The sequence below is a fragment of the Mchenga conophoros genome, linkage group LG14 (assembly GCF_057382185.1).
Source record: "Mchenga conophoros isolate Kocher_MC1m ecotype Shallow Benthic linkage group LG14, M_conophoros_male_GT1.1, whole genome shotgun sequence".
Classification (NCBI taxonomy): domain Eukaryota; kingdom Metazoa; phylum Chordata; class Actinopteri; order Cichliformes; family Cichlidae; genus Mchenga; species Mchenga conophoros.
The window spans coordinates 5,188,039-5,200,718 of record NC_140539.1 but is presented as its reverse complement, the minus strand read 5'-3'; the positions used below and the strand labels follow the sequence as shown (position 1 = coordinate 5,200,718).

The 12,680-nt window shown below is 44.7% G+C and overlaps 1 protein-coding gene across 1 annotated transcript; it reads right to left on the bottom strand.

Annotated features, from left to right (window-relative positions):
* Positions 1-2,909: 2,909 nt before the first annotated feature.
* LOC146559126 (uncharacterized) lies at positions 2,910-4,509 on the bottom strand. The gene is made up of 2 exons (XM_085245203.1): positions 4,431-4,509; positions 2,910-3,520 (listed from the first exon to the last, which is right to left on the bottom strand). The coding sequence occupies exons 1-2, from the start codon at positions 4,507-4,509 to the stop codon at positions 2,910-2,912; spliced, it is 690 nt and encodes a 229-aa protein (XP_085101329.1).
* Between the last annotated feature and the right edge of the window lie 8,171 nt (positions 4,510-12,680).

Here is a 12,680-nt window from a genome sequence, read left to right as displayed (position 1 = left end):
TTCTTCCATTTGCGCAACATCTCTAAAGTTAGAAATATCCTGTCTCAGAGTGACGCTGAAAAACTAGTTCATGCATTTATTACTTCCAGGCTGGACGACAGTAATTCATTATTATCAGGATGTCCAAAAAACTCACTGAAAAGCCTTCAGTTAATCCAAAATGCTGCAGCAAGAGTCCTGACAGGGACTAGAAAGAGAGAGCATATTTCTCCTGTTTTGGCTTCCCTTCATTGGCTTCCTGTTAAATCCAGAATTGAATTCAAAATCCTGCTCCTCACATACAAGGTCTTAAATAATCAGGCCCCATCTTATCTTAATGACCTTGTAGTACCATATCACCCTATTAGAGCACTTCGCTCTCGCTCTGCAGGCCTACTTGTTGTTCCTAGAGTATTTAAAAGTAGAATGGGAGGCAGAGCCTTCAGTTTTCAGGCCCCTCTTCTGTGGAACCAGCTTCCAGTTTGGATTCAGGAGACAGACACTATCTCTACTTTTAAGATTAGGCTTCAAACTTTCCTTTTCGCTAAAGCATATAGTTAGGGCTGGACCAGGTGACCCTGAATCCTCCCTTAGTTATGCTGCAATAGACATAGGCTCCCGGGGATTCCCATGATGCATTGAGTTTTTCCTTTCCAGTCTCCTTTCTCACTCACTATGTCTTAACAGACCTCTCTGCATTGAATCATATCTGTTATTAACCTCTGTCTCTCTTCCACAGCATGTTTTTTATCCTGTCTTCCTTCTCTCACCCCAACCGGTCGCAGCAGATGGCCGCCCCTCCCTGAGCCTGGTTCTGCTGAAGGTTTCTTCCTGTTAAAAGGGAGTTTTTCCTTCCCACTGTCGCCAAAGTGCTCATAGGGGGTCATATGATTGTTGGGTTTTTCTCTGTATCTATGAAGCGCCTTGAGGCGACTTTTGTTGTGATTTGGCGCTATATAAATAAAATTGAATTGAATTGAATTGAACTGATGGGCTTTCCTTGGAAAGAGAGGCCCCCTGGGAGTCACTGGGTGTACTGCAAGCTTTAGAGCAGGGGTCAGGGGAAGAAGTCCTTTCTAATGAGGCCTGAGTTTTCATGTCCTCTGATGCTCCACTTGATTGTGTATTTGCTTTCTGCTCAAAGTGCCACTCTGTTGATGAGGCCTTATGTTTGATGGATAGGTGTCGCATGATACTGCACTGGAGAGCGATGACATCCTGAATCCAGCTGAAACTGAGTGGGGTTTCTCTCCATAGCAGCCGCTATGTCGGGTCAGAGCAGAAACTGTAGAACTCTCAAGCTCTGCACCCTGAACTTCATCCTCAGGCTCTGCTGCCTCCTCCTCTCCATCGTTCTGCTCCTCTGAGGGGGTTGGGGTGGATGAAGTGTTGGAATTTGGAGTCCCAGGTCGGCTGCTTGGCCTGCTGCTGGTTCTGCGGTCCAATAGTTGTACCTGGGCCACTCGTAGACCAGGACCTGCAGCTCCGGCCCCCGGAGGAAGACCGTCAAGCTGCAGCCGGCCAGCGTTGAGCTGCAGCTCCACGGATGGAGAAGCAGAGCGCTTGGAGGAGGATTTCTCTGGCAGGTCGTTGGTCTGTTCAGACTTCTTTTCTGTACATAGACACACAAAAAAACCCAAACACTGATTTAAAAAGCCATCTCTTGACCCTGCTGTCCTACCTAGTTAGAGGCGAATCGCCAACCTTCCTTTTATCTCAAAAATTCTTGAAAAAATAATTTTTAAAAAGCTAACAGATAATTTTCAGAGGAATGGCTTATTTGAACAGTTTCAGTCAGATTTCAGAGCTCATCACAGCACAGAAACAGCTTTAGTGAAGGTTACACATCATCTTCTCATGGCCTCAGTGCAACGTTCAAAACTTTTGACCGTAATATTTTATTAAAGCAATTAGAGCATCCTGTAGGTATTGATTTCTGCAGTGGTTTGTATCATATTTATCTAAGGTTAATTATGGATGTGCTAGGACCAATTCTGTTTACAATTTAAATGCAGTATCATCAGAAGGCATAGCATACATTTTCACTGCTATGCAGAGGACACCCAACTTTATTTATCTATGAAGCCAGATAACACACACCAATTAGTTAAACTGCAGGAATGTCTTAAAGACATAAAGACCTGGATGGCCTCTAATTTTCTGCTTCTAAATTCAGATCAAACTGAGGTTATTGTACTCGCCCTGAAAATCTTAGAAATATGGTATCTAAGCAGACTCTTACTCTGGATGGCATTACCTTGGCCTCCAGTAACACTGTGAGGAACCTTGGAGTCATTTTTGACCAGGACATGTCCTTCAATGCACATATTAAACAAATATCTAGAACTGATTTCTTCCAATTCCAATCTTTGTGTAATATCTCTGAAATAAGAAATATCCTGTCTCAGAGTGACGCTGAAAAACTACTTCATGCATTTATTACTTCTAGGCTGGACTAGATGTTTTCTAATATTTTGGGACATCATTTTAGAGACAGAACATTACTTTTTACTTACCACATTGTTCATTCTCGCCAATGTCTGAGATGCAGAAGATGATAATTTACACTTTGCACTGTCTTCATGGATTATTGGTTCATTTTACACAGATTACATAATAAAGTCAGTCTTGTATTCCTTGCAGTCATATCAAACACACAGGCCAGCACCAAGAAATAACGAAAAGTGCAAGACGCACTGAAAACGCTGACCTGTGTATCTCAATAATAAAAAAAAACTATATACATATGTACAGAAATAACTCCTCAGACTAGCCACATCATGATGGTCTCTGTGTAAGATGGAGAGATGTTTCCAGCCTTTCCAGACACAGCGCAGACATGAGGAGTTAGAAAGTTTGCTCCAAAGCACGAGGAAACATCCATATGTAACATCCATGTTCCATATGTCCAGGAAAGGCTTCATTGCTGATCACAGCCGGAGACGTTTCCTTGGTGGAGTGGGGCTCCTGCTGCTGCTCTCCTCCTCTGCAGGCTTCCTCTTTGCACCCTGTGTAAACCTCTTCAGAAACTGGCAGAGCACCGACATGATTACTCTGCCGTCAGAGGTGTAGTCCGTAACTCTCCATCGATTTGTCATTTCCCTTTCCTCTGTGCAATACACAGTGGAAATGACTCTGGTGATGGTGTCGCCGTCGACATCCAGGGTGCAGACGCAGTTCCTCTGATCTGCCTTCAGGACAGAAAGATCTGCCTTCTCTGGAAGCAGAGGTGTGAGGAACCATGAATGGAGGTGGGACCCTGCAGGCGGCACCATTAAACCAGCTGGTGAGTTGGTAGGAGGAGATGGAGTGGTGTTCTCCAACTGGCTCTCTGGCACATGGGTGAAAGGTGTCGTCAGCAGCAGTTTGTTAAAGAATCCCCTGAAGGCAATATAAGGAAACGCCTTCGTCCCCGTAACCAGGTTGTGGTTTAACGAGAGGACCAGATTTTTCATAGAGTCCACATGGCTGGGGCTCAAAGGACGGCTCCTCAGGTTGGAGATTAACATCTGGCGTACGCTGACAGGACTCACCAGCTCAGCTACGAGAAAACAAAAAGATCATCTGTGTTAATCGTGACATAATCAGACAAATTACGGATTTAAATGTCAAAACATGGCTTTATATCATCATATGCTATTTCTACACACAGCAATGAGAGGCCCGCAGCAGAACTCACTCTTTATGAAAGCCTTAAGATTGGTAGAAGGTGAGAAAAATGGCTTTGCACTGTAAATGACTAAATTTCATGTTTTAAACCAAAGATCACAGCACCAAACTCTGCTTGTTAGCATGTTTAAACAGTAAAAATGTCCTGCTGATAGAATTCATTTGCAAATTCACATTTTAGCTGCATGTAAATTAAAAATGTACAGCTCATAGTAAAGAATAACTTTGTGTGTTCTTGGTGACTGTGAACAACATTTCATGATAAATGAATGTCATCCATAATATTTGTGAATTATGGACACATTGTCAGTAAGGCTGCATAGAGTTTCAGTGATGTTTAATAATGAATTCATGTTCAGCACTTATTCTTATTTTATTTAAGCATCAGTCTGTTGGAAATAAAACAGCTAAAGTCAGGTGAGAAACCTCCAACCTGCTTATTGCATGCACACAGTTTCAATTTCTCACCGAGCACATAACATACATCTGGACACCTGTACAGACACGGCAATACACAATGCACTCACATAAATATGATATACTTAATTCAGCATCAGTAGCTATAACTGATTTTGCACATAATGCGTGCAAGATCAAATTTTGGCCACATCTCCGAGGACTCCCTAACCTCCCTCAAAATTTCCCAGCTTTATAAACGCAACGAGTGCCTCTGTGAACTCTCACAGCTCCATCATGCTTCTATACAGATTCGTAATTTATTAACTTTATCGTCTAATTCAGGGCCAGTTGCTAAAACATGTAAACTCAAACCCTCCACATACAAAAACAGGACTCCAGGATGACCGCACTGACGTCAGACGTCAGCCTCCCGCAGGTTCTAATGAGTGACGTCGTTTCCATGGCGCGTGCATTAAATTGAGTGTTTTTAAGCATTTTTCAAACAAAAATTGCCCAAAATTGATGTTTCTAAAGTTTGACATATTTCACCTGAAATGTTCACACTCATGAAATCTTCCTCACTTTAAAGCAGGGGTCGGCAACCTTTCTGATGATGAGTGCCATTTAAAATTTCCTCAGAGGTCAGTGTGCCATATGATTGCATTAGCAATAAATTTAATAACGCTCTATATTAACAGTTACACACTATATAGAACCACTTTCTAGAATTATATTTGTTTGCAGATGTTGACAGCTATCAGCGAATAGTTATCAGCTATTTTGAAACAAAAGAAAGACACTTGTTATCCATAACAACAAATGAACTGTACAACAGAAAATACAAATGCTATTTATGGTCTCCTCACATGAATGATAAGAAAAATTAACTAAGCCAATATGGCATGTCTGTTAATACAGAGACACACATGTTAATATGATCTCTGGTCTCCCACTCAGAGACACAGGTCTACGAGTGTCCAGCATTCAGACGGCTACCTGAGGACACTCATTCATTATTATCAGGATGTCCAAAAAACTCACTGAAAAGCCTTCAGTTAATCCAAAATGCTGCAGCAAGAGTCCTGACAGGGACTAGAAAGAGAGAGCATATTTCTCCTGTTTTGGCTTCCCTTCATTGGCTTCCTGTTAAATCCAGAATTAAATTCAAAATCCTGCTCCTCACATACAAGGTCTTAAATAATCAGGCCCCATCTTATCTTAATGACCTTGTAGTACCATATCACCCTATTAGAGCACTTCGCTCTCGCTCTGCAGGCCTACTTGTTGTTCCTAGAGTATTTAAAAGTAGAATGGGAGGCAGAGCCTTCAGTTTTCAGGCCCCTCTTCTGTGGAACCAGCTTCCAGTTTGGATTCAGGAGACAGACACTATCTCTAATTTTAAGATTAGGCTTCAAACTTTCCTTTTTGCTAAAGCATATAGTTAGGGCTGGACCAGGTGACCCTGAATCCTCCCTTAGTTATGCTGCAATAGACATAGGCTCCCGGGGATTCCCATGATGCATTGAGTTTTTCCTTTCCAGTCTCCTTTCTCACTCACTATGTATTAACAGACCTCTCTGCATTAAATCATATCTGTTATTAACCTCTGTCTCTCTTCCACAGCATGTCTTTTATCCTGTCTTCCTTCTCTCACCCCAACCGGTCGCAGCAGATGGCCCCGCCCCTCCCTGAGCCTGGTTCTGCTGAAGGTTTCTTCCTGTTAAAAGGGAGTTTTTCCTTCCCACTGTCGCCAAAGTGCTCATAGGGGGTCATATGATTGTTGGGTTTTTCTCTGTATCTATGAAGCGCCTTGAGGCGACTTTTGTTGTGATTTGGCGCTATATAAATAAAATTGAATTGAATTGAATTCATGTGAGAGAAAACCTGCTCACACAGACATTAGAGCCAAATACTGTCAATAAGGCCTCTGCAATGTTCTGAAGACAGTTAAACTTGTCAGGTAGTGATGTCCAGCAGGTGAAAATGCAGCTCCATGAACACGCACAGCTGTGGATTCCAGCTGCTTCGATGTTGCATTAACTGGCATTAACTCAGCCAGTTAATGCGAGACAAATCCAGCAGCTCATTAAAGATTTCTGGTTTGATTAGAAAATAAAACACTGGTCCCAAAAATGCATTGTGTCTCGAGTCCGTGTATCTCCGTGGTGCTGATGCTGTGCTGAGCGGAGAGCTCCTGAAGCTTTTGAAGTGTCAGAATGTGGAAAGCTAACAACGTCCCCCTCACCAGTAGGTGAAATTATTTTTAGCCAATTACAAGTAGAATCTGGTAGTTGGGGTTGTTAGTTAAGATACCGTCATTAAGAAGAGGCACAACTAATGTGTCTATGCGAGCTGATTTGCGATGTGCACCGCTGGCGTGGCCATTTATTTTTTAATGCACCCTCTCAGATTAATTAACTGCGTGTCGTGCACAGGGCTGGACTGGGACAAAAAAACAGCCCGGGCATTTTGACTAAAGACCGGCCCACCAGGTATTAAAGCCATAAAGCCTTTGAATGAAAACAAACGCTGTTGTGACAGTGATGCACAGTCTTGTTGGTATATATGTATGATTTCTATACATTTTACGTCAGATAAAAACTTTGGTTGTAAGCTTCAGATAATTATTTAATAACAGCCAGACATTTTAAATGAAAATAAGAAAGTATTTCTTTGTGCCCCCCTCTCCCTGTTAATGCCCTACCTGGCCCCTGGCAAAACTTTGCTAGATCCGCCCCTGCACAGTTACCAGCTGTCAGCTACTTAGAAAAGGATCCTGGTGTTATTTGTCTCTCAGAAACAGTTCATAACTTTCCTTCAACTCATTCATGTCATCTAAAAGGTAAACCTGTTTCTCCTTCACCTGTTCAGCTCTGATGATCCAGTAAGGACATCTCCTGGTTTCATCTTCATGTTTCCCTCTCACCACATATACAAACCAATATCATGACCAGCAGCTTTACAGCTGTGGCTCCAGCAAACATCAGCTGACACTAGAAATTAATATTAAAGAAATTCTAACAACAGCTGATCAAGCTTAAACGTGCTGCTGTTGTTTAGCTCGACATCCGCCGGTTTCCTCTTTCTGGCGCAAAGTGAGCGATAAACAAACAAGAGAGAAAAGCCAATCAGCTGATCATTGATCAGTTTCATGATTGAAGTAGCAACAGGAGAGGGAGGGGAGAGAATGAAAGGAGAAGAGGCAGCTGTGCAGCAAAGACACAGAATAACTCCAGCTTTGTGTCTTTTCCATTCTAGCTGAAGTCCGGGACAAACTGTGTTCCCTCTCAGCTTAACACGAAAGGCGTAATATTTTCTCTGAATGCGGGAGGATTCCGTCTTTTTACGGGACGGTTGGCAACTCTACTAACTAACCTTATGAATAAAATAAAGTTCACTATCAGTAACATCAAAGCACCCACCCAGCTGTATAGAAACTCCATCATGCTAGCTAGTACGCATACGAGTTATTGTAACTGACTGTAAAAAGTCAGCACAACGAAAATAAACTCCATCTAAACTTTATATCTGACCCAGATAGACTGCAGGTCATAACTTCTTACCTGAAGTTCAGTTCACCTGACGCTCGGACCGGCGGCCGCCCCGGGTCTCTCCTCGTCCTGCCTCCGATCTCCCTCATCCACCTGCTGGCCTCCACCACTTGTTAATTTTTTTTTTTTTTTGCCTGTCCCGTTTGGCTCTTTTGCCATCAGAATTGTTGTCTAAAGGCAAAGAAAGATGCCCAACGGATTTACTTTACCAAACTGACCATCCCAGCCTTGCCATAATGGTCCATTTGATTCACCTTTTATTGTTTATTTTATTTTCATTTACTGAATACGGGACAGACTTGACTGGGGGAAAGAAGGGGAGAAAGAAAGAGGGAAAGAGAAACAGCTGAGAAGAGGGACGGGGGAGAAGGGCAAAAACCAAAAACCAACAGAATGAGCAGAAAAAAAAATGAAATAAAAAATGCATATATCAATCACCTGGATCACCTGCTGAGAAAGAAAAAAGAAAACAAGCAGAAGAGAACAAGAGTAATAGAATAAACAACATCACAATGATATATGGGAATATGACAGTAAATACTAAATATTAAACATTATTGTGCAGCACATAAGATCAACAGAACACAGTGTGCTTTGACGTAGGAGCCAAAAAGGGTGTAGTTTGTGGGTGTGATCACCCGTGTGTACACCTGTGAGCATGGACGCGCTTGTTTTTTTAAAAGGTTCCTTCATGTAATGATCTGCTAGAGGGTGTGGGGGGGCCACAGCCCCGTCCTCCAGGGTATGAAGCAGGTATGGAGGAGATCAAAACTCCAGACATCCAGAGGCCCCCAGAACACAAGAGACCAAGGAAGACCAACAGAGGGGCAGCCGCGCCACTGTCCCAGAAAGAGCTGAGGAGAGTCCCAGATGAGGGCTCACTCAGCAGCCGCGGAGCAGAAGCCAGGGGGAGTTGCAGTGACGCGCCCGTGAGCTCCGCCGGCAGCCAGCCGAGCCTGAGTGACCGAGCCCCAGGCCGAGAGGCCGGGGGCACCCCACCTCCGAAGTGGCCCGAGCGAGCCCCAGGCTCCAGGCCCCGATAAGCGGCCGCCAAGGAGTGAGCCGGTGTGTACCTGGACGCCCATCCCCGGACACAAAGAACCACCAACGCACCGATGTCTGAGGGAGTCCGCTACTGGCAGGGGAAGTGGTGGTAGGGGGAGATAGGCCTCCAAACCTTGGAGGGCCTGAGATGTCCCCAGAGAGGTGGCGCCTGACACCCAACCTGACATATAGACACAGAAATACAGGCACACACATATACAAACATCCATTCCCACCCTCATGCTCTCATATGCACTTACTCCACACTCAACCAACGTGGAGACAGACATAAAGAGACGCTGTACACACGATCACACTCCCCAAGCGTACTCTACAAACCGGGTCTAGGTACCCTTGCCCCTGGAGGGGGAACTGCACCCAGACCCAGGTGGTGTTACCCTTTTCCCTGCGGTGGGGGGAGGCAGACCGCCCCGACTCCGCAGCAGCAGGGAGGCCCCACACTCCAGACCGCAGTCGGACGGCCAACTCCTCCTCCTAGCCCCCCCCGCTCCAGCAGGTCGCAGAGAATGGGGGTGAGAGAAGACTCCAAACCTCCCTCCACCCGCTCATTGTAGTGTTGATGCATGTGTGTTCTAAGGTGCATTTAAAACCCAGGAGGGCATGGAGCTACCTGCCAGAGAGCAGCAGGTAAGCGCATGGTCCCTCCTGCTAGCCCTCAATGTCTACGTGTATTTAACCTTGAGAGGTGGGCAACTACGCCAGGGGTGGGGTGTACACCCTGATGGTACTTTGGATTCCGTGTATCGCGCCCACCCCCAAGATCCTATATGTATGTGTAATGAGAGTGTGAGTAATGTGAATGTCTAAGTTGTGGGATAAAATTGAGGCAGAGGCAACCAGAAGGAGACGGGGGGGGGGGGCTCCTCTGCACCCTGGTGACATACCCCCACTCCAAGGTCCTGCGTGTGTGGGTGGTTGTGGTGGAGCGGGAAGAGGGAGGCAGCTGGAGATGGGGAGGGAAGGAAGGGAGGGGCAAGTGACCCCTCCCTGGGGCCAGCTCCCCCGCTGACCCCAGTAGGCACCCCCATACTCCGCGACCCGCCAGGGAAAGGGGGCCCAGGCCCATCCAGACCGGGGCCCAGTGCAGCAGCGCCTCCCGGCCCCACAGAGCCCGGGACAGTCCACCCAACCCCACCACAGAGAAAACTGCACCCACCCCACCATCCACTCATCTTCCAGACTACATAAGACAATAAACACCCAGGCTGAGATCTTCCTCCACCTCTCCTGTATCTCCCCCTCCTGCAGAGGGAGCTCCTGAGGAGAGGAAAGCTCCTGCAAGATGTGACAATCTCCCCCACCAGTTGAAGAGCCCCCCCAGGTGGCTCGATGCACCGGCGGCACCCTGCTCCAGGGCTGGGCCCCCATGCACCCACCCGCCCACAACCCCGGCAACACACCAACCAGGACCCAAGCCCTCGAGGCCCGGCCCGGGCCCCAGCCCAGAGACGGAGCGCCCCCAGAACCTCACGCCCATCCCGGACCCACCCAGGGGCAGCCAGGCTACCAGGTCAGTAACCCACGTCCGTCAGCACAGACCCTCCCCTAGCCCCGCTGCACGCAGCCGCGAGGAAACAGTCACCTGAGAGCCAACAGAGCCCCTAACCGGACATGACCGCTACCCCGGGTTGAGCCCCCCAAGGAAGATGCCTCCGGGGAACCCCCCGACGCCCTAAGCCTGTCCCTACCCCCACACCAATCACAACGGTGAAGGCGGGACCAAACTATGACCCCCCACCCCCACTAGGTGATGGAGCTGATCAAAGGAGCCCAGAGCAATTGATCTGATGTGGTGGCAGAGGCTGTATCAAGACTAATGTAATCTAATAGATAATTTCTATATTGGTTAGAATTAAGATTATTTTTATTTTTCCAGTTCATGAGGACAGTTTTCTTGGCTATGCATAGGGCAGTGAAAACCATATGGGCGATATTCTTTTCTGAAGTGACATTATCTAAGCTGCCCAACAAACACACTAAGGGGGAAGTTGGAATGTTACATTTCAGACACTTTGATAAGTCTTCACATGTCTCGCGCCAAAACTTCTGAACTGGTGGACAGAACCAAAGAGCGTGGATATAATTGTCCGGTGAATTGGTTTGGCAGTGTGAGCAGTTGTTGGTAGACGTAAAGCCCATCTTGAACATCCGATGACCTGTATAGTGCATTCTATGTAATATTTTGTATTGAATTAATTGAAGACTGGGATTTCTAATTAGATGAAAGGTTTTTAAGCAAATCTGAGACCAGAAGTTTAGGTCTAAGTTAACTGATAAATCCGCTTCCCATTTTGCAATAGGAAGTGATATTGATTCATCTGTTTTAGAAAGCATTCTGTATATTTTGGATAGTAATTTGGGGGTTTTAAGAGTAAGAAATTGAACCACACTTGGTGGTGTTTGTAGTTCAACTTGACCCGGTTTAAATTTCTTTTTTACTATGGATTTAATTTGTTGATATTCTAAAAATCTTTTCTTGTTGATCCCATATTGTGTAACTAGTCCGTCAAATGAGATAAATTCTGTTCCTTCTAGTATATGTTCTAAATATTTGATTCCTTTACCACTCCAATCTGAAAAGTTTATCATATTATTGTTTTGTAATATGTCAGGGTTGTTCCAGATAGGTGTACGTTTGCATGGGATTAATGAAGACGCTGTCAATTTTAGAAACTCCCACCATGCTGTCAGAGAAGAGCTGATGTTGATGCTTTTAAAGCATTCATGTCGTTGGATGTTTGAGCTGATAAATGGTAGGTCTGAGATCTCTAGATTATTGCAAAGTGCTTGTTCTACATCTAGCCAAGGTTCATCTAAGAGGGTATGTTTTAGCCATCCTGAGATAAACTGAAGCCTGTTGGCTAAGAAGTAGTGCTGAAAGTTAGGTAGTTCTAGTCCTCCTTTATCCTTGGTCTTTTGTAGTGTTTTTAAGCTTATACGTGGGGGTTTATTTTTCCAAAGGAATTTGGACATACATGAATCTAGCGATCTGAACCAATCTTGTGGCGGTTTAGTTGGGATCATTGAGAATAAATAATTTATTTTTGGTAAGACCATCATTTTTATAGCGGCAACCCTTCCCATGAGTGATATGGGTAGACATTTCCATCTAGCCAGATCATCTTCTACCTTCTTTAAAAGTGGGATATGGTTTAATTTAGTTAGATCTGCAAGCTTGGGAGAAACATTAATACCTAAATATTTTATATTTCCCGATTGCAGTGGTGTAGAAGAGGAATTATGGAGGGAGCAATTAATCGGTAGAACTGTAGATTTTGACCAGTTAATTGAGTAATCTGATATTCTTGCAAAAGAGTTTATCAATTCAATCACCCCAGAGATATTGGTTTGTGAATTTTGGAGAAAGAGTAACACATCATCCGCATAAAGGCTGATTTTATGTTCCACGTTCTTGCATTTTATGCCCTTAATTACTGAATTCTGTCTAATTGCTGCTGCTAGTGGTTCAATAAAAATTGCAAACAGTGAAGGGGAGAGTGGGCATCCCTGCCTGGTGCCCCTCAAGAGACAGAAGCTGGAGGATGTCTGGTCATTTGTTCTAACACAAGCTGTTGGGGAATTATATAATATTTTTAACCAGTTTATGAAAGAAGATCCAAAACCAAATTTGTGTAAAGTTGCAAATAGAAATTTCCAGTTAACTCTGTCGAATGCTTTTTCTGCGTCTAAAGAGAATATTGTAGTTTCTAGGTTTTTACTGTATGAGTAGTCTATCAAATTAAGTAATCTACGTGTATTTGTTGATGAGTGCCTACCTTTTATGAAACCAGTTTGGTCAGGATGAATTAAGAGGGGGGTTATTTTCTCCAGTCTCTTTGAGAGAGCTTTGCAGATTATTTTAAGGTCTACATTTATAAGGGATATTGGACGATAGCTTGAGGGATATACAGGGTCTTTGCCTGGTTTTAGCAGGAGATTAATGTTTGCAGAATTCATATTTGATGGAAGTCTGCCCTTTTCTTTCATTTCCAACAGCGTTCTGTAGAAAACTGGTGC

Excerpts from the sequence above, each read along its gene's own strand:
- LOC146559126 (XM_085245203.1), bottom strand. The coding sequence starts at position 4,509 with ATGGAAACGACGTCACTCATTAGAACCTGCGGGAGGCTGACGTCTGAC. Across the intron at positions 3,521-4,430 it reads CATCCTGGAGTCCTGTTTTT|CTGAGCTGGTGAGTCCTGTC; the intron begins GTATGTGGAGGG and ends GTTTTCTCGTAG.